This window comes from Tiliqua scincoides, chromosome 1, assembly GCF_035046505.1.
Source record: "Tiliqua scincoides isolate rTilSci1 chromosome 1, rTilSci1.hap2, whole genome shotgun sequence".
Lineage (NCBI taxonomy): Eukaryota > Metazoa > Chordata > Lepidosauria > Squamata > Scincidae > Tiliqua > Tiliqua scincoides.
The window spans coordinates 220,248,262-220,268,680 of record NC_089821.1 but is presented as its reverse complement, the minus strand read 5'-3'; the positions used below and the strand labels follow the sequence as shown (position 1 = coordinate 220,268,680).

General features: G+C 42.8%; 2 protein-coding genes and 2 non-coding genes across 4 annotated transcripts; 3 read left to right on the top strand and 1 right to left on the bottom strand.

Moving 5' to 3' along the window:
* Positions 1 to 2,197: 2,197 nt before the first annotated feature.
* On the bottom strand, positions 2,198 to 5,992 carry MRPL18 (mitochondrial ribosomal protein L18). The gene is made up of 4 exons (XM_066611342.1): positions 5,819 to 5,992; positions 5,340 to 5,526; positions 3,606 to 3,840; positions 2,198 to 2,413 (listed from the first exon to the last, which is right to left on the bottom strand). Exons 1-4 carry the CDS (start codon positions 5,934 to 5,936, stop codon positions 2,327 to 2,329), a joined length of 627 nt encoding a protein of 208 aa, XP_066467439.1. The 5' UTR covers positions 5,937 to 5,992; the 3' UTR covers positions 2,198 to 2,326.
* A 921-nt stretch (positions 5,993 to 6,913) lies between these two features.
* Positions 6,914 to 19,543, top strand: TCP1 (t-complex 1). The gene is made up of 12 exons (XM_066611341.1): positions 6,914 to 7,057; positions 10,991 to 11,076; positions 11,984 to 12,112; positions 12,902 to 12,999; positions 13,206 to 13,316; positions 14,200 to 14,381; positions 15,835 to 15,961; positions 17,372 to 17,547; positions 17,733 to 17,856; positions 18,196 to 18,388; positions 18,700 to 18,863; positions 19,194 to 19,543. Exons 1-12 carry the CDS (start codon positions 6,988 to 6,990, stop codon positions 19,408 to 19,410), a joined length of 1,677 nt encoding a protein of 558 aa, XP_066467438.1. The 5' UTR covers positions 6,914 to 6,987; the 3' UTR covers positions 19,411 to 19,543.
* LOC136638409 (small nucleolar RNA SNORA29) lies at positions 10,001 to 10,130 on the top strand. Its single transcript, XR_010793628.1, has one exon. It is a non-coding gene; the product is annotated as a small nucleolar RNA SNORA29 (small nucleolar RNA).
* Positions 12,608 to 12,742, top strand: LOC136638408 (small nucleolar RNA SNORA29). Its single transcript, XR_010793627.1, has one exon. It is a non-coding gene; the product is annotated as a small nucleolar RNA SNORA29 (small nucleolar RNA).
* Positions 19,544 to 20,419: the final 876 nt, after the last annotated feature.

Here is a 20,419-nt window from a genome sequence, read left to right as displayed (position 1 = left end):
CATAAGATTAAAAGAAGATCCACTCTGGAACAGGCCAAAGGCATCTAGTCCAGCTTCCTGTATCTCACAGCAGTCCACCGGATGCCTCAAGTAGCACACAAGAAGCCTGCATCTTGCTGCCACTTCCTTGCACCTGGCATTCTATGGTAGCCTTCTAAAACCAGCTTGCACATGCCCATCATGGCTTATAACCTGTGATGGACTTTTCCTCCAGAAATTTGTCCAATCCCTTTTTAAAGGCATCTAGGCCAGGTGTCATCACCAGATCCTGGGGCAATGAGTTCCACCAACTAACTACACATTGGGTAAAGAAATATTTTCTTTTGTCTGTTCTAACTCTCCTAACACTCAATTTTAGTGGATGCCCTTGGTTCTGGTGTTGGGGGAGAGGGAAAAGAACGTTCTTCTATCCACCCCCTGCATAATTTTGAATGTCTCACTCAAGTAATATTCAGTACAATGGAAGCTTACTCCCAAGTAAATGGTTAGGAGCTGGCTATATCTGAGAAACAAATATGCTCATTACCAGACCTCTATACCTAACCCTAAATTTCAGTACAAAAGTACTAGAATAACTGACAAGAACTTGTCTGCCTTCACAGGCTGCAGCACACACCCTCTTAGCACAGCAGCATTGGCATGGAAAGTTGAATAGGATTGGGTTCTTAATCTCACTGGCAGGTCTAGAAATCAAACATTTTAGTTTAACTGATTTGTTTTAATAAGTTAGACAGCTGGGCAGGGGGAAAAGAAAAAGAGAATCAAGGAATACATTTCACTTTGAGACAAATTACTATGCATTTTAGGGCGCAATCCTAACCCCTGACATAAGGGCAATGAAACTCCAAAGTAAGGGAACAAACATTCCCTGACTTTGAGGCCTCCCAACTGACAGGATGTGACACCCAACTGCAGGATGCAGCACGTCCCATTGGTACTATGCCAATGCTGGAAAGCACTGAAATAAGGGGTTAGGATTGCGCCCTTACTTTGACACATTTTCTCCCAATTAGCTTTCATCAGCAACAATGAAGACAGAACCTATCATATGTGGTCACCCTCATAGCCATATACAAGAATCAATAGAAGCAGCAGAGTTGCACTTGCATTAACAGCCCAATCCTAACCTGCACTGGAACAGGCAGGTCAGCTGGCCTGCACTTCATCCAGCAGAGTTGGGGAAAAGCATGGCACAACCAGGAGCAAAGGGAATAACTTCCCCCTATCCCATGTCATGCAGCAGCCCGAATGGGGCTATTTGGATCTGCGCCACTTAAAGAGGTGGCATAAATCCAGGCAGCCCACAGCGAGGCCCGGCCATCTGGGAGTATGGTTAGGATCCGGCCTAAGTGCTGTATCCTGGCACCACCCCTCTCCCGGGCCGGCCAAGGCCCCACCTGCCATCCATCCTCCCCTGCCCCGGAACACCCCAGTTCCGCCCTCCCCAAACCAGCCTAGGGAAGCTGGCGCGAACTTACCCCTCCACATCAGCGTGGAGGTCAAATCTGGCCTCTGTGGGCTGGCACACAGACTTGCATTGGCCCAGCCAACTCACAAGTCACATTTGCACCAGTACTGGGTTGGCGCAAGGGACTTGTTTCAGTATAGCACAATCAAAGGATTGCACTCTGATTCAAACAGAAGCCTGAGCTGCCTCAAAATTTAATTCTGAGTTTAAATTGACATTTTCTGAGATCAATTGCATCAAAGTGATTTTGTCGTTGGAACAAGTGGCAATGGACACTACCTTGGACATAAGATGCTTTCACTTCTGCTTCAAAACAGCCCAGTTTGATAAAATCATTTACATTGAAGAAAATATTTTTGGACTCTACCTTGTAAATACAGTAGCAGCAAAGGCATTTTTATTCACTGCTGCTGCAGAATTTTTAAGTGATCTTTACTGCAGTTGAAGTAGGTGAATACCACCTGAATGCCTGTTATCTCCTCCCCCCCATGCGTTTTCTTCTGATCTTCTGTCCAACAGTGGAACTTGGGCCACAAAAGTTGCTAGAGATGATGCTTGGGAGATGCTGCAGTGATGGTCCTAGCCAAATTTCTATTTCAAAGGTCAAGGCCATTAACCAAAAAGTTAATCAAATTCCGCAAGAACAAACATCAGATTGCTTTTGAATCTAATAAGTTGCATGAAGGTCTAGATGCAAGCCAACCTTTAAAAAACAGCTGCTTCAGAATATAAAACTTCTTATCAGTTTATTAAACTTTCATTTGAAAAAGGAAGGCTTCAACAGTCTTGTAACTTTAAACAAAACATGATTACAACAAAAGCAGAACTGCAGTCCTTTTGCAATATTTTATAGCATCTTCATGAGTTTTCAGCTTGTTCATAAACTCGTCGTAGTTCTTTCAGTTCAACACCACCTTCTGTCATAGCATTTTGGAATCTCTGGATCTGTATTTTTTTTAAAAAGGGAGAAAAAAACGGAAGTTACATTTTCATCATTTATATTAGCATTGTCAGCTTACAATACAGCATACTGTTCTTTTTACTTATTGTCCAATTTATTTCCCCTTCTGCCCACCCCTCAAACAATACTACATATCTCAATTAAGACTATGTCTGAGTGCTGATGTTTAGCCTCACTAAGAGGATACGTGTCACCTGTGAAACATACACCAAGAGCAATTGCATGTTGTCAGCTGAAGCAATTAATGTTAGAGTTATACCACACTTCTGTACTGCAGGGAATCAATTATGAAGCCAGGCCTATGATGAGCATTTGAAAAATGAAAGGAGCAGTACATATAGTTTTTAGATTAATAATCTGTTTCCTAAATTGCGTTATTTATTCCTTGGAATGACAGCTCTGAAGCCCACATAGTTAATTCCTCCTTCAAAGCAGTGCCCAGCAAACCCCAACTTCTCACATGCCGCCACACCTGCTTTGAGCCAGTCTTAATATTAGATGGGATGTAGATTTGATTGCCTTGAGGACTAAGAGGTCTGATCAGGCAGTTATGCTTTCACTAGAAACTGAGAAAGCCTTTGATACAGTACATTAGAAATTTATTTTTCTTATGCTGATGAAATTTAGTTCTCTTGAACATTTTTTGAAATAGATCAAAATTTTGTATTTTGGATCAAGGTCTAGAATATTAGTTATTCTCAGAGCGCGATACCATAGTCTTTCGAGACTGAAGGTTGCCAACACGTATCTTTCTTCTTCTTACCTATGCTATTTATGCATAGGATGCGGCCTTCAGAAAGATGATTTTTCTTGGGAAACGTTATTAATTGTATTAATGTTATATTGCAACAACTGATATTCGTAGATGCTTCTGTCCTTCTGAATTACCTTTATAATGAAACTTAACGGGACAGCAAAAATGGACTCTCAGGGCCCTTACTGTAGTTAAAACGTATATATTAAAACACAGGAAAATGAATGGCCTCCCATTATAACAAAATTGGTTGAGCACCCTTTATCGTTACCAACATCTGAACAAATGGTTTATGACAATTACAAATAGACATATCTGTGAACATTCAAAAGCCAGCTTAAACATATATATACAATTCTCTGTATTTTTGTATATACTGTCAATGTTAAGTGTGTATATATATACATAATAAAAAAACTTACCGAATCACAATGTTTTTCCCATGGAATGACAGTTCTGAAGTCTACAAAGTTGATTCCTCCTTCAAGGCAGCGCTGTGCAAGCACTCGCCCCACATTCTCACATGCTGCCACACCCGCTGTATTATGAAGGTGCTTTTTTATGGCCCACTCTCGGGTGGAAGCAGATACAACAACATGACCACTGCAGTGCTCAACATAGGCCTCCACGTGGCGCTGTGTTCGTTCAAGTCGCAATCTGGAGTGCAAGGCAAGAAAAATATATCAATTTCATTTTAGTAATTACTTAGAAATGTTCTTCTATGGCCAATGATCATTTTTTTGGACAATTCTTTTTTTTGTTTCTAAGTTTGTGTGCTTGGAATATAAGTATAATGCATTAAGAATGCTTCACAACAGATATGATGGCCACAACTCATAAGTCATTCAATGTACCTAAGAAAAGAAGCGTATCTGCTATTGTTGCAACTAGTATTTCATTTGTTTAGTGCCATCAGTATGCTAGGCACAATACAGAATACGAAAGCAATATAGTCATTGCCTCATAGTGCTCACAATCCAATTAAGATGCACATGATGAAATACCTGTACAGTCCTTGACAAACAAGCAGAAAGAATGGAGAAGGAAAGGGTGAGCTAGCAGCAGAAAGGACAGAAAAACTAAAGATGTGGCAACTTAGGAATCCCTTTGCAGAAGGAAAAAGTTTTAGAGAGTACTAAAGAAGAAAAAATTGTGATTTGGTGTTCAGAACTAGAGCAGATGTTCAAGATAAAGAAAATAGCATGGAAGAAAGCAGAGAAGAGAAAAGAAAGGAAGCAAAGGTTACCTCCTGTACTAGGGGATGAAAGGGGTAGTTTCCCCTTCCCTAAAGCTACCCCATAAAAAGGGCAGCTTTCCCTTCCCTACTGATCAATTATAAGTGCAATTATCACATGCTCAGTGCATAGCTATGATGTGAACAAGCTGAGTCTTGGCAGGCCCATCATCTGAAAGACCTCTCCAATCTCACCAACAGCTCATTCCTCATTCCAGGCCATCTGCATATAACTGCTCCCAACAGAAGCAGAAGAAAAGCTGCACACCGTAACCAACATTAAAGTGGGCTACCAGAACCCCAAAGATGAGTCACAAAGAGGCTTGAATTGGAAGGATGGATTTGCCAAAACACAAGATGCTTAACACAACAGTGACACACTGAGTTCCAAGGTGCATTGAGAGAAGGGAGTTTACATTTGCTTATGAAAAGTTACTCTGCACTTGGCTATCAGATTGCAGCCAATGGGCAGAAATACAGACTGTGTCTGCACAGGGCAGAGTAACTATAGGAAAGCCTATGGAAAGGTGGGCTACATAGTTAGAAGCAGAGAACTCAGATATAAGGATAAGAAGATAGGGTGGAAAAATCAAACAGAATGCACTGCAAATTGATAGAGGCAGGGAATGCAAAGCAAACATTATGAAGTGGGATGAGATTAGCAACATGAAAGCCATTTCTGCCCAATGTTTCATATACACTACAGGAATCAAGTATGTGAACTTGTGGGCTGGGCAGAAATGGGTTAGGCATAAACCTAAAAACAGATGGAAGCATGACGTGAATGTGAGAATTCCTAGAAGAAGCCAGAGGACAGTTCAGAAGTTTAAGAGAAAAAAAGAACGCTTCTGAAACAGGAGTATGCTTGCAATCAACTTCCAGATGCATGCAGAACTGGGCCGTGCCTCGTTTCGCAACCCACCGAAGCCAGGAGTCTCGTTTAGGCCATGTGGTTTTCCAGCCGCGCTCCTTCCGTGCCACAGCCAGCTGCTCCAAGTTGCGCGGGTTCCGGTTGGTGAAGTCAGGGGCGACCATCTCATTCTCCCTCGTGTCCACTTCGTCCTCCGCAGACGGTGCGCAACTGGGAGCAGCAGAACCGAGTCCAGTCCCTGCAGAGGAGCAAGAAAGCCTGAAGTAAGCAGAATGTAAGATGCAGATCATGACCCAGTCAATAGAAAAGCTCAGTGTAAGGTGCTCCTGGGGGGTGCTGTCAAGCGCCAAGGATCAGGTGGTTTGCACTGGAGCCCAGGCAGCACTCGCCTGACAGTAGGTGTCGCAGGAGCGGGTGCAATGAATGACCACATCAAGATGCACAGAAGGCTCTACAAGCCTTCTACACATTGGGGGACGTCAGGCACCACCTGTCTCCACACCCAGCCCCAGTTCCCAGGGACCACGCACCTTGTCCCTGACCAGCCCCCCGGAACCCCCTGGCTGCAGGCCCCAGCCGCAGGGCCCCCTTTCTCAGCGCCATCACAGCGGCAGAGCCCCGCAGCTGCAGAACTCCGGGCGGCGCCATCTTCGTCCAGGGAAACAGGCCGCTCCGCTTCGCTCCATAGCCCGAACTCGCCGCTTCCGCCCTGGACAAAAATGGCGGCGTCGCAGCTCCCACACAAAAGGGCAACAGAGACCGTAGCCTGCTGCGATTGGCCGCCTCTTAGACCCGCCTCTTAGGCCGAGAGCGACTTAATTGGCGGTTGCACGTGAGGTCACGATCCTCTCCGCACCTACCTGGGAGTAAGCCTCACTGACTGTCGTGGCGCTGACTTCTGCGTAGACGCGCCTAGGACTGGGCCCTAGCAGCCCAATCGTCTGCATGTCTACTCAGAAGCAAGTGCCACGAGTCAGCGGAGCTTACTCCCAGGGAAGCGTGGAGAGGTCCGGGCCCCAGTCTCTGCGGGGGCCAAGCGGCCCGTCCGGGCCTTCAGGCCGTGAACGTGAAGAGAGGCCGCTGGAGCCCAGGGCAGGCGCCTGAAGAGACTGGGCGTGTGGCCCCCTCCAGGAGCGCCAGCGAGCGTGTCGCACGTGCTGCCCCCAGATGCTGCTCAGCTCCGGCAGCCCTTTGACAGGGTGCGGAGGAACCCCCCCTTTCGGTGCCCAGTGGTGGCGCCCCTCACAGCTACAAGGGCAGGCCTGGGGGATGAGGCCTTCCCCATGAGGTCAGAGGAGAGTAGACCCCCTCACACTTCTCTGCTTGGCGGGGGGACTCGAGTCACGGCCCGAGCCTCTGCGCGTCCGCTCAGAAGGAAGCCCCATTGAGCTCCCAGGAAGGCGCGCAGAGGCTCTTCTAGAATCGCCTAGAACGGCGTTCTGAGCCACGCCCGCCCCGCGTGTTGCTATGCAACGGGAGGGCGGTGTTCCGTGTCCACTCGTGTCCAATCGGCCGCAGCCACTGAAGCGACCGCTCCGTCCCAGAAGTGTGACGGCCCCGCGGATTGGTTCGGTCTCCCAGTGCGTCACAGCCGCTCTTCCTCTGCTCTGGACGAGCGCCATTTTGAGAGAGGCGGGACTGCCCGGAAGCCTCTCGCGTGCCTGGCTGCGGCGCACGTTGGGTCTTTTTGTTCGGCAAGATGGCGCTGGACGGGGCTCTGGCGGTTTTCGGGGAGCGCACCACCGGCGACAACGTCCGTACGCAGAACGGTAGGCGGGAGCCCGGAGTGTCCCACCTGCTTCCCCGGCCGTTAACGGGCGCCTGGCTCGCGCCTCCTCTCCCGGCGCGTGGGGGCTGGGCGCCCGCCCGCCACCGCCACAGAACGGGCGCGCTGGCAGTCAGCGGGGCGTGTCTACTCAGAAGGAAATCCCGTTGTGCTCAGTGGGGTGACTCCCAGGCAAGCGTGGGCAGGATCGCAGCCCTCGTTGGAATGGGCGGCTTCCGGGCGCGCTCTGGCTTGGGCGGACAATGCTGACCCGCTTGCCTGGGAGTTAGCCCCATTGAATCTAATAGGCCTTACTTCTGAGTAGAGTGGCCTAGGAGTGGGCTCTGAGGCTGCAGTCCTGTCCCCGCTTGCCTGGGAGTAAGCCCCATTGACTGTAATGGGACGTATTTCTGAGTAGACAGGCATAAGATTGGGCTCTAAGGCTGCATTCCAATTTGCGTTTACATGGGAATAAGCTCCACTGACTACAGTGGGACTTACTTCTGAGTAGACAGGCATAGACTTGGGCTCTATGGCTGCAAATCCTATCCTCACATAGCTGCAAGTAAGCCTCAGTGATCACAATGTGGCCTACGTCTGTGTAGACATGCTTAGGATTGGGCTGAATGTGCGTCACATTGAGTGTTCCCATGGCTTCTTGTTGCCATCGCTTGTGGAACTTCCCTTACTTGGATCAGATCCTCTGATGGGGCACTCCCTTGCCCTTCTCTTCCCCCCCCCCCCCCGGTAGAGCTTGATGCGCTCTTGCAGTGGGAGACCCAAAGTGGTTGCTGAAGGCTGAAAAATAATTAGGCAAGATAAGTGGAGATAATTCACACTCATTTCCCCATCTGATGGGACTGCTCACTTTCAGTGGCCACATGAGAGAGTCAACTAAGAGACTGGTGACAGTGGAGGCAGAGCCCACCTCATTTCCTTATACAGTACTCGCAGCCTGGAAACATGCTGTTTCATTGGCAGTATTGGCTTACTAGTTTTTAATTCATGCCAAATTTGTGTGAAGCCCTATGCTGCTAATGATAAAACAGATGGAGAATTCAAATTGGCTTTTCTATTTTTTCAAGAAATGTAATGGCAAAATAGACTGGAAAGTACTGTGAATCACAAAATTGGAAGGTATCTTCAAGGCTTGAAGCAGGAAAATGCTCACTGGTGCATATCCAAAAAGTGCCTGTCATGTCTCTGCTTGAAAATATCCTCCTAGGGAGAACCCACCACTTCCCTTGGTAATTGGTTCCACGTTAAACTGCTATAACTAAAGAATTTTGTTATGGTATCCATCTGGAGTCTTCTTTCTTGCAGCTTAAGCCCATTTGATTCTAGTTCTACTCTCTGGGGCAGCAGAGAACAAATTTTTGCTCTCTTCCATATTACAGCTCTTCAGGCTTTTGAAGGGCACTATCATGCCCTCCCTTCTCTTCTTCAGGCCAGGCATACCAAGTTCCCTCAGTTTGGTCACATCCTTCTTAAAGTTTCGTGTCTGGATTTGGGCATAATACTCTTGATGAGGTCTGTGCAGCATGCAGTAACATGGAACCACTACTTCTTGCAAGTTAGAAGCTTTGGTTCTGTTAATTCAGCTTAAAGTTGCATTAACCCATTTTTGCCTGGCCCACAGGTGTACACATTTGGTCCAATATAAAATGTTGGGCAGAAATAGCTTAATCTTCTTTGCTGCTACATCACACTGCTGGCTCATGCTCAACTTGTGATGCACTGCAGTATCAAGATCCCTTTCACTGGTTGTACTGCCAAACCAGATATCTCCCATTCTATACCTATACTATGCTGCTGCTTATTTTTTATTTTTTTTTCCTGACTTCTTTGAAGACTTACTGTCAATCAGTGTAGACAGAGCTGAGCTAGAAGGACCAATGATCTGATTATATAAAAGCAGTTTTATATATTCATTATTCTCAAATTATGATGCCAATGATGTTGTGGCAACCTTATTTATACTGAGATCCTGGAAACTATACTATACATTCTACAAGTTTTTTTTCATTATCATGTTAAATAAGTCCAATTTCAAAGGATCTCTTAGATTTGGGGTTTGATCACTTCTACTCAGAAATTGAAATTTGTCTGGTTAGGTTCTTATATGAGATTAACCTGTACTCTGCACTCTGGCAGTGCATTGTTCTGTGCAATTACCAACACTGGGAATAATGGTTCCCCTGTGGAACATTCAAACATCTCAATAGAAAGCTGATAGGAGTTACTGGGGTGTACGGAAAATCATAATCCTGAACAAAATTGCTCACTGGTAGTAAGAAAATAGCAAAATTCTCCCAGCTGCTCTTAAGTCTTGCAAAAAAAAAAAAAAAAAAAAAAAAGATGGTTGTTCATCTCCTATGTTATACCACTAGTGATATTTTTATGATTATGTAACAGGTGGAATTAACTTTTCTGATTCATTCCTTTGTATGTGCATACAAAATGAGGGCACATAAAGTTAAAAACTCCAGTTAGTGCAGCTGTTTTCACCATGATCTTATACAGATGCGGATGGGTAAGAGGAAAACATGTCCCTGCAGATAGGAAACTGTAACAGCTGGCAAGAATCTGGGATATAATTTTTCTCCTACACTAGTTTTCTGTTTCAGAATTTTTTGTTAATATGGAAAGTCCACATAATTTCATATTCAACTTTGAATACAAATTAATTCAAAACCAGGATCCCCTACCTCCAGTCTAAAGTGATGCAGTCTATTCTGCCACTTCATTTTCCTGTAGGAGAGTCAGTGTCAGTTTTTTAAATTATAAGTGCTGTTGATAAGATTGAATAGCATTACTTCTTAGTAGGAAGTATAATTCATCTAATTATACCATTATAGTACGTCTAATTCAGTTGGCATGTGTAACTATCCCAAACATGTAACGTGTCCCAAACTTCGTAGCATTATTTGGAATCTAGAACTGAACCATTCCTATTCTACTACCACTTATTTGTGCTACTAAGTAAGTGGTTATGCTTATGGGATAAATGAAAGCCTCCCATGGTCTGAAAGAGAATGATATGCCTAACCCTATATAAAATGGCAGAACATAATGTTGCAAAAACAGCACATTTATTCATTGGTCTGGTTTGTTGCATCCTGTTGTGTAGATTATAATGTGATATAGGCAGCCTTGAGCTCACATACCTTCCTAGGGTGCATATAGAACCTCTGTAAGGAGCTGGCCTGGTGCAACTACACAAATAGACTCGGCTTGTGCTGTTTATCCACTGTGAAAAAGGTGTGCGTGAATCACGTGGCTTTGTGAAAGAGGTTTATCATACAAGGAAGGTGCATAAATTCATACTTATGCCCATTCTGTGCACTCCATCACACGTACAAAACACTTAGGGTGAAGCATTAACTTGATCAGAGTTAAATTTTAAGCAACCATACGACCTTATTAACTATAACTATTGATTTCTGTTAAGCAGTGGTTCTCACGCATTTAGCACCAGGACCCATTTTTTAGAATGAAAATCTGTCAGGACCCACCAAAAGTGATGGCACGACCGGAAGCAACATCATCAAGCACGAAAATTTTTAACAATCCTAGACTGTAATCTTACCCACACTTACCAAGGATTAAACTCCACCGACTGTCATTGTTAAAAGAATATACATAGTAGCTTGTTAAAAGTACAGGTCTGTAACATTTCCCCAAATGCAGTTGCATACCATGGTAGCATTAAGTCTAATATATTAAAAATAAAATATTGAAATGAATGGGGACCCACCTGAAAAATGGCTCGCGACCCACCTAGTGGGTCTCGACCCACAGTTTGAGAAACACTGCTATAAAGGATTTGAGTTAAGTAGCTAGGTTTGTTTCAACATCTGTACAGATTTACAGTTCCAGGAAAAAATTACTGGCTCTATGTGTGAGTAAAATGTACCTTTTGTTTTCATATAAACAGTGGTGGCTGCTGCTTCCATTGCTAATATTGTGAAGAGTTCTCTTGGTCCTGTTGGCTTGGATAAAATGTTGGTGGATGACATTGGTGTAAGTTAACATTATTTGTTATTGATAGTTTTAGAAATTGAGTACTTTGCATGTAGCCATTGATAAAGCTGAAATGTCAGATGCCTCTTTTAGTGAAACTCAATGATCTCCCTAGTCAGGCTCAGAAATGAATTCTGGGATTTCATTTAGCCTTCAAAGAAGGATGAACTTTAGAAGTCTCCAAATTCTTTACTTGTATTAAAAGTCAAGCAAAAAAGGATGACCAGATTGGTTGTTGCCTGGATTCTTACTGAATGTAATAGATCTACATTTCATTGTTACATTAAATGTGGGCAGGCTCAGAGGCTGGCTTTGTGAGTCAGAGAGTTCCCCAAAGTGGATGTCTTTCCTATGCCCGCCCACCCCCAATTTCTCTTTATGAAGAAATACCCACTGAAGAGGGGGAAGTTTTTGGAGACTACCTTTGTGGTTCAGAGGGTTTGGGGAAGGATTGTCTTTCTCACTCATTTCTCTCCCTCCCCTTCCAGTTTTCAGGAGGCAGCCTATGAAGACATCTCTGGAGAGATGTTTCTCTCTTTCTTTGCAAGAAGGCTGCTTTTAGAGTCTTGTATTAGACGAATCAGTTGTTTCCTTGGGTTCTTTTCTGAGTCAAATCCAAAGTGAATTTTTGGAATCTTCACTCATCCCTAGCATTGTAATTTATTATAGTATTGAACCTTTGCGCAGGTGCAAAGTCTTAAATATAACTGATTTAAGGTTTTAATTTTTTTTTATGTAAATGTTTTCTGTCAAATCCTACAAATTGAGCAGGTTGCTTGCATGCTTGCAAGTTATGTGAGCAGATTGCTTGCATGACATCCTCAGTCTTCTCAGTCAAATGGTTTATCTCGTAATAATCATAAGTGTCAAATGGAAAGAATAATTCTCTTTCTTTCTGGAAAACTAGGACGTGACCATTACAAATGATGGTGCAACCATTCTGAAGTTGCTGGAGGTAGAGCATCCTGCTGCAAAAGTTCTTTGTGAACTAGCAGATCTACAAGACAAAGAAGTAGGAGATGGGACCACCTCTGTGGTATGTGTATTTATACATAGTCCCAGGTACAACAGAATAAAGTGTGGGGGCAAGTGTGGTGGTTCTGAATGATTACATAGTTTGAAATCCTAGACAGCATTAAAGCTCTTCATTTGATTCAGAAGCGTGCAAATGTTAAACTAATTTTTTTTGTCTTGAAAGTCTTAGAACTGTAATATACTTAACGTATTATGGTTGTGATGTCAGAACATGGGATTATCAACATGTGAAATTATTGAAACAGACTAATGAAAATTGAAGCTGCAGTCCACCAGGTTTTTGAGTTTGAGTACTAGGTTTGATATTGGCTAATTTTGTTTGAAATTGGCATGGTCCTGTGTAACTTTTTTTGTGTATTGTGGCTATGAATATATTCTCTCCACAACAGTTATGATGAAAGGAACTTGGTGGTTTTGGATTTTATCTTCAGATGGAGTTTAGGATTGTAGCCTTGTAAAGATCAATCAAAGTTACTGCTGAAACTTGAGATAAACTCTTCCCATTTGACTACCATTTATTTGCCCTACAAAATAAGTGGCTATGCTTATGGGATAAAGAAATGACTGCCAAAGTCTGAAGGAGAAGACTGATAATATCTTCTTCCTATATGAAATGGCAGCACATGCTACTAGATAAAAAATTTAAACATGTGAATTGTTTGGATTCAAAGAGCACCTGCCGTTATAACTGTGTTAGCATTGCAGTTGTTTCTTGTACCTTGAATACACTGAACCATGTTCACAAAACATCCTGTGTAGTGTTTGATCATGCACCTTTTTTTCCTAACAGGTCATTATTGCCGCAGAACTTTTGAAAAATGCAGATGAGTTGGTTAAACAGAAAATTCATCCCACTTCTGTCATTAGTGGATATCGTCTTGCTTGCAAGTAAGAAATCTGCATGAGCTAGCCTCGCTTTTCAGCTTGTTTGTTTTTCTGATGCTTTAAATTGGAGGGTAATGCATTTTCATCAACAAGGTGAAATTCTTAGGACATTGGTGGTCTGCTTAATCATATGTAATTAACTTCTATAAATGGAAGGATTTCAGAGTATTAACATTTTAATAATTTTGTAAATTGTTTCTATTCAACAGGGAGGCAGTTCGTTACATCAATGAGAATCTTGTTATCAACTCAGATGAGCTGGGCAGGGATTGCTTGATTAATGCAGCTAAAACGTCAATGTCCTCCAAAATCATAGGAGTGTATCCTTTTAATGCAAAAAAGAAAAGCTGGAATAGGATATTGTGTGGAAACAGAGCATTGAGCAATATCACTTGAAGAAAAATTGCCATTTTTCTTAGTTTGCATGGGGAAAAGTTGTAAGGAATGGTTAAATCCTAATGTGTTGTATCCTAGCATATGCTTGCATAAAGGCTGCAAGCAAGCACTCTTTTCTATTGTGCTACTCACCAAAAAGCTAGTTTTGGAGGACCCTCAAATCAGTGCAGGACCTGCAGCGGTCAGGAATTCCCTGATACAAAGTGCCTTTGGTGAGCGGAGCTTATGGGAGGGGCCAGGAGGTTGCTGTGGGGAAGAGAGGGTGGGGGCAGCATTATGCAGCTGCCAGGATACAAACCAATGTAATTGGCATCAGCTTACTGTCCAGATAACTCACATCTGTAAAATACTAGCTTCTGCTACTGTGAAGTCTTTTTCTCAGTATTTGTAATATCTTTATGTGAGGCATTCTGTAAACCAGCATTTCTCAACATTTGTCCCCCACTTTATATGGTCCACCTATTGGAAGTACCATTGGTAGTAACTGACATTGTTCACTTTCTGATTGGGAGTTCAGGTGCAACTTGACTAACACAGGAAAGAGGCTCAAGGCAGGCAGGAGAGCTTTTTCAACTGTTCATGAAGTGCACACTGGAGCTATGCCCACTTAGCCAAGCCGCCTACTGGTGCTTGTTGCAGTGCATTGTTGGTCTTGCTGCCAGCTGGCAACGGTCTGGAAGTCCCGCAAGTACCACTGGCCACCACCTCAAGTGCTATAGGTGGTACAGGTACCACTGGTGGAGAAACACTGCTGTAAATGGATTTTTGATACAACTGTTTATATTTACCTTAACAGTGTTTTTGTAGTGACAGTGACTTCTTTGCTAATATGGTAGTGGATGCAGTACTTGCAGTTAAATATACAGATCAAAAGGGGCAAGCACATTATCCCATCAACTGCATTAATGTTTTGAAGGCACATGGCCGCAGTCAGAAAGAGAGCATTCTTGTAAATGGATATGCATTGAACTGTATAGTGGGCTCCCAAGGTAAGGTGAAAATCTTATTGAACAAAGCAACATAGTTATTGCAGATTATTAATTTTTGACAAATGGTAGCATTAAAGGTAAACAGAGAGGCTTCAGATTTTTTTAAGGGCTATAGAATGTTTTGATTTGCACTACTGAAACTATAAACTGAGTATAGATGATGTGGGGAGCTTTCTCGCAAATGTGTTTGGAAAAGGGTGTAGAATTAACTTTCTAGAATTTTCCCAAGGTTCCATCCCATAATTATATACCAGCGGTGGCCAGACTATGGCTCAAGAGCCACATGCGTTTCTTGGTCACATAACGGGTGGTTCTCAAAAATGTATTGACTGAGCTCCTTTTTGCATTACAATTAATATTAAAAAAAGGGGGGTTGGGCTTTATAATTACCAGGTATAAATTAAGAGTCCCACTGAAATAAAACACATACATTTAATGTTCATGGTGAGTAAATTTACTCAAGAATGTAAATGCTTCTTAAATATTGCAGCTCTCAAACATCTCTCTTGCGACTCTCAAACAGCTGAAGTTTATTATATGTGGCTCTTACGTTAAGCAAGTTTGGCCACCTTATGTACTGTAATTTGGAATATAATTTATAATATTGTATGTTTATTTCATTAGGATTAGTACACATTACTTTCTGCTCATTTTTAATCAACGAAATAGTATGTTTTTGCTACCTTTAACAATGTGCTTAAATTCTATCAGGTCTCTCTCCATTCTCCCCAGTATTTTTGACACAAACTGAGCACATTCCACTTTTAATGGAAGTATATCCTCATGCTTGGTCTTTTGTAGCACAACATATAAATCTGGTGCAGGGGAAATAATTGCTTTAATAAATATTTCAATTTACTTTTCAGTTCACTTTTTCATTTCCCTAAACCTTTTCTTATGAAAATTAGGTCAAAAATGCAGGATGCACATGATCCTGTTTCAGCCACCATGCAAGTTATCTGAATAGAGTAAAACGAATAGTAACTGCATTCTAGTTTTAATCTATCAGATGGCTTGCATGGTGGCTTAAACAAGGTCATGTGCATTCTGTGTTTTTGACCTATTTTTCATAAGAAAAGGCTTAGGGAAATGAAAGAGTAAACTGAAAAATTGAAGTATTTTTTTAAGGCAGTAACTGTGCATACTTAAATACTAACTGCACTCTAAAGTTATTGTTTATAAAAAAAGTTTTCAAAAAAGGAAACTTAGGGCTTAGTCCTATTCAACTTTCCATTGCTGTGCCAATGAGGTGTTCACTGCATTCTGGCAGTCATGGAAGCCACCTCACGGTAGGGATGTTTGTTCTCTTACCTCGAGGCTGCATTGGTGCTGAAAAGTTGGATAGTAACTAAGTTGAAAGAAATATTGGCTCTAATATTCTTCACCTGAAATATTCCAAATATTATAGAATTAAATTGAATAAAGAATCTTGGTGTTTTGTTTTTCTTTTTAGGCATGACTAAGAGAATAGTTAATGCAAAGATTGCCTGTCTTGACTTCAGCCTGCAAAAGACTAAAATGAAGCTTGGTGTTCAGGTGGTTATCACGGACCCTGAGAAACTGGACCAGATTAGGCAGCGGTATGCTGAGTGAATTGTTTTAAACTAACGTAACAGAATGTATAAGTTTCTGGCATTTATATGTGATGCACACAGTTAACAAGACTTGGGGCCCAGTCCTATGGAGTGCGCACCAGCTCACCACTGTCGTGTACTGTCGGAAACGTGCCATAAGGCACGTTTGTGGGCCCTAACACCAGTGCTCCGCCATTTCTGGCCATTGCTGGGCTAGTGCCAGTGGAGCACAGGAGCTCCGCCACTCGGCAGTTACATGGACCACTTAGCAGCGGAGAGGTAGGTGGAGTGTTGGGGGAGGCGGGGAGAGGCATTCCAAGGCAGGGGTAGGTGGGGGAAGGCGGGTAGGAGGTGGGAGGAAGGGGGAGGGAGTGGGGTGGGAGGGTGGCGGGACCAGTGGAGCTTTGTTCCACTGGATTCAGAGCCTCCACGTTGGGCTGGTCGCCCGACACAGAAGCTCTGAATTCTATGCTGACTCTCAGGTCCTCAGAGATTTGAGTAGCCCAGTTGCGGGGCTACTCAGTTTACCCAGGGAAGGGGATAAAAGTCCACTTCTGAAGATGAGGTGGCGGCTGCCTGGAGAATGCAGGATGCAGTGGCAGCCATTTTTGGTGCTACTACAGCCCCGCGCACCAGGCAGTTCAGGATTGGGCAGTTAGAATGTCATCTTTTTCAGATATCAAAATAGTAATGTGTTAAAATTATAAAAAACTTGTTTTAAGAGAATTATACAACATTCTGTTTATCCCTGTTCTTGCTACAGGAAAAAGTTCAATTTGAATTGGTTGTAAAAACCAGTAGTAGATTTAATTTTATTCTTTAGCTTATAACTAGCTTCAGAGAGATCTAAATCAGATTATTGTTTTCTTCCTTGTCTCAAAGTCAACAAGGCCTAGTAAATATATTCTTGGGGACCAAAATCTGAGGAGTCCTAGTGAATTCCATCCACCACATCCATTATCCTTGGAGCAGTCTGGAAGTTTATTTATGAATACAGGTGGAACCTTTGTGTGTGTGGGTTTTGTTCCCTGAAGCGCTGCAATTGGGAAAATCCGCGTGTTGCCAAATTGGAACCAGAAATGATGTGATTTTACACAACTTAAGAGTTACACTTACAGTTAAGCTAATAGCCCTACAGCCTGACACTTGGGGTTGGAAGAAAACTAAGGCAGCTGTTCTCAATCGCCTCCCCCCTCACCATGTCCTGCTCCTGTACTCAGTCCTCCCCTGTTGCCTCCGCTTGTTTCACAGGTGGAATGCTGAGCTTCTAAGAGCCCAGTTATTTTGTGTGTGTCATAGCATGATTCAGAACCTGACACAAATGGAAGATGCAACTATACTGTGTATAGTTTTGCCGCTAAAAGAATTTGAATGTAAGTTTCTGTTTGACTAATCTGTGCCTGCTATCTCCTTCAGAGAGTCTGACATCACTAAAGAGAAAATTCAGAAGATCCTGGCTACAGGTGCTAATGTTGTTTTGAGCACTGGTGGTATAGATGATATGTGCCTGAAATACTTTGTGGATGCTGGCGCCATGGCAGTACGCAGAGTTCTAAAAAAGGACCTTAAACGCATTGCTAAGGCTTCTGGAGGTAATTGCAGAAATTTTGTGCAAAATCCAATTCCACTGCTTACTTGTCTGGGGGGGGGGTGGTGGTTACGGCACTGTATAGCACTCCTTGACCTAGAAAGGTAAACATGATTTTGGAGGAGTTTGGTGTAGTGGAAAGAGGTTGCTTTTATATTGATATCTTGGGTATTTTGTTTTGTTTTTAAGCTACGATTTGTTCCAACCTGGCAAATTTGGAAGGGGAAGAAACCTTTGAAGCATCAATGCTGGGACAGGCAGAAGAGGTGGTCCAGGAAAGAATTTGTGATGATGAATTGATCTTAGTCAAGAAGTAAGGAAACTTTTCAGTTTTTTTTTACAGAAACTGCTAGCGCACACACATTTTACTAAATCTTTGAAATGGTTTCCCATTTAATTGCTGCTCTGCCTGTATGTGGTGTAAGCAGTTATACGCGTGGGATAGATTATTATCGGTCCTTGAAATGATCTGATGAGGCTGTGAAAGTCTCTTTATTGGTGGATCTGGACAATCTAGTTGTTTCTAGCTGTGTAGTAGCTATTCACCCAAGAAAAACGTACCTAATTGGGGCTAAAGAGCATTGGCTTTGAAAATATTTAATTATGTCAGAGGGAATCAGCTTTCACTTTTTGTGGTTTTTTTCTGAAACAGTACCAAGGCACGGACTTCAGCCTCCATTATATTGCGAGGAGCAAACGACTTCATGTGTGATGAAATGGAGCGATCTTTGCATGATGCTCTTTGTGTTGTCAGAAGAGTACTAGAGTCAAAGTCTGTGGTACCAGGGGGTGGTGCAGTTGAAGCAGCACTTTCCATTTATCTAGAAAATTATGCAACCAGCATGGTAAGTGTCTAGTTTTAACAAGTGTTTGACAAATGCAGACTTTGCGTGAGCCTGGTTTTAATATTACTTTGGCTTTGCCAGTTATGGGGAGAAGCCAAATAATTACAATGTAGGATACAATTTTTTAAAATCTTCTCAATTAGCTGTGAATAATACTTCATATGGAGTCAGACTTGCACTTGGGGTAGGATAACGTTTCTGAGCAAACTGTTCATTGTTTATATTGCATATGCACTACTTTTGTCATTCAGCACTAGCTATAAAGACCTGAAACATGAATAGAATCTAATCTCTTTTTTCCTTCAAATTAGGGATCACGTGAACAGCTTGCTATTGCAGAATTTGCAAGATCTCTCCTAGTTATTCCAAATACTCTAGCTGTCAATGCTGCTCAAGATGCCATAGATCTTGTTGCAAAACTCAGGGCATTTCACAATGAGGCTCAAGTGAATCCAGAACGCAAATATCTGAAATGGTAGGTGCAAATGCAAGAAAGAAGAGTGGGTGGCAGATTGCTATCAAACATCTTAGTTCTTCTAGCATAAAAGTAGAAACTTTGTGTAGTGAAGTGTACTAGTTATAATTTCTTCTACTTACTTAATTGTAACTAAGGTGGATAATGCCAGTATTGCGCCATGACTAGGTATCCATGTTATGGCCATAGACAGTATTGGAAGACAAAGTAAGAAATCTTGCATGAAATAGTTGAAAGGTGGGTATTGTGCAGGTTGGGATTCAAGGTTGGTCTTATGTTCGATGACCATTATGAATCATGTTTAGTCTAATGTTGCTTTCTATTTTCAAGGATTGGTCTTGATTTAATCAATGGGAAGCCACGTGACAACAAGCAGGCTGGTGTATTTGAGCCTACCTTGGTCAAAACAAAGAGCTTAAAGTTTGCAACAGAAGCTGCAATTACTATTCTTCGAATTGACGACCTTATTAAGCTGCACCCTGAAAGTAAGAATGATAAAGGCGGGTGTTATGAAGATGCAGTTCAGTCTGGAGCTCTTGAGGACTAAATGGATTTTTATTTAATTGTTCCTGTAAAATTATTTCTAGTCCTGCATTTACAAGTGTATGTTAATAAAATAAGATGTTGGATTCCTTCCTATCTACCTAAACTCATTAATAAAATAAGAGATTAGAAGGCCATATTTTGTATTCAATTTTCTGATTTTTTTAAAGTGCAGAGGTGAAGTTGCAGCAGGTGTATGAAGCTGGGCATAACCATAAGCACCTTGGCTTGAGTTCTCCACACCACAACCCATTGAGTCCCTGTGCATGCTAGCTAAGGACCCCACTCTCACAGGCTTAGGGTAGGTCTCTTTGCCATGTATGAGAAAAGGGCAAAAGCACTAGAACAGTGGTTCCCAAACTGGTGGATTGCAACCCACCAGCTTGGGAAGCACTTGGCTCTGGCCCTTAAGGGGGTGGGCAGGGGGGAAGGCAGCAACATGATCCCCAGGATTGCACTGATGCGGGGGGGGGGGGAAGGGGGTTTTCCCACTTTATCTTAGCTACTGCTGGGCGCTGGTGGGTACAGGGAGCACTGCAAACATTTCTGAAGGGCTCCCCAAGCCTCCAAAACAGTAAAAAAAAAAAAAACCACTTGATTGAAAGCCACATCTGGTTTTTGTTCAAGAACAGGAAGTGGCTTTCAGTGGAGTTCTTAACTATTGCATGGGCTTGGGGAGCCCTGCAAGAGGCATCAGCAGTCACTAAGGTGAAAACCCCCCTTCCCTGCAGCAGCACTAATGATTCTGGCCATTGTGTTGCTGCCATAGCCTGCCTTTGCTGCTTTTGCTTTTTGCTAAACATAAGCCTAGTGTGAAATTTATTTATAGCATTTTTACTTCACCTTTCTCTTCATTGAGAAATGAGACCGATTGTGACACTTTCATGAGTTTTCTATATGTGAGAGGTTCTGGCCCAAAGCAGATAACGTAAGAGTACTAGCTGACCACTGCAAAGCAAATGGAGGCTCCCTGGTACCAAAAGTAAGCTCCTAAGTGAAACAGTCTAGTGTGC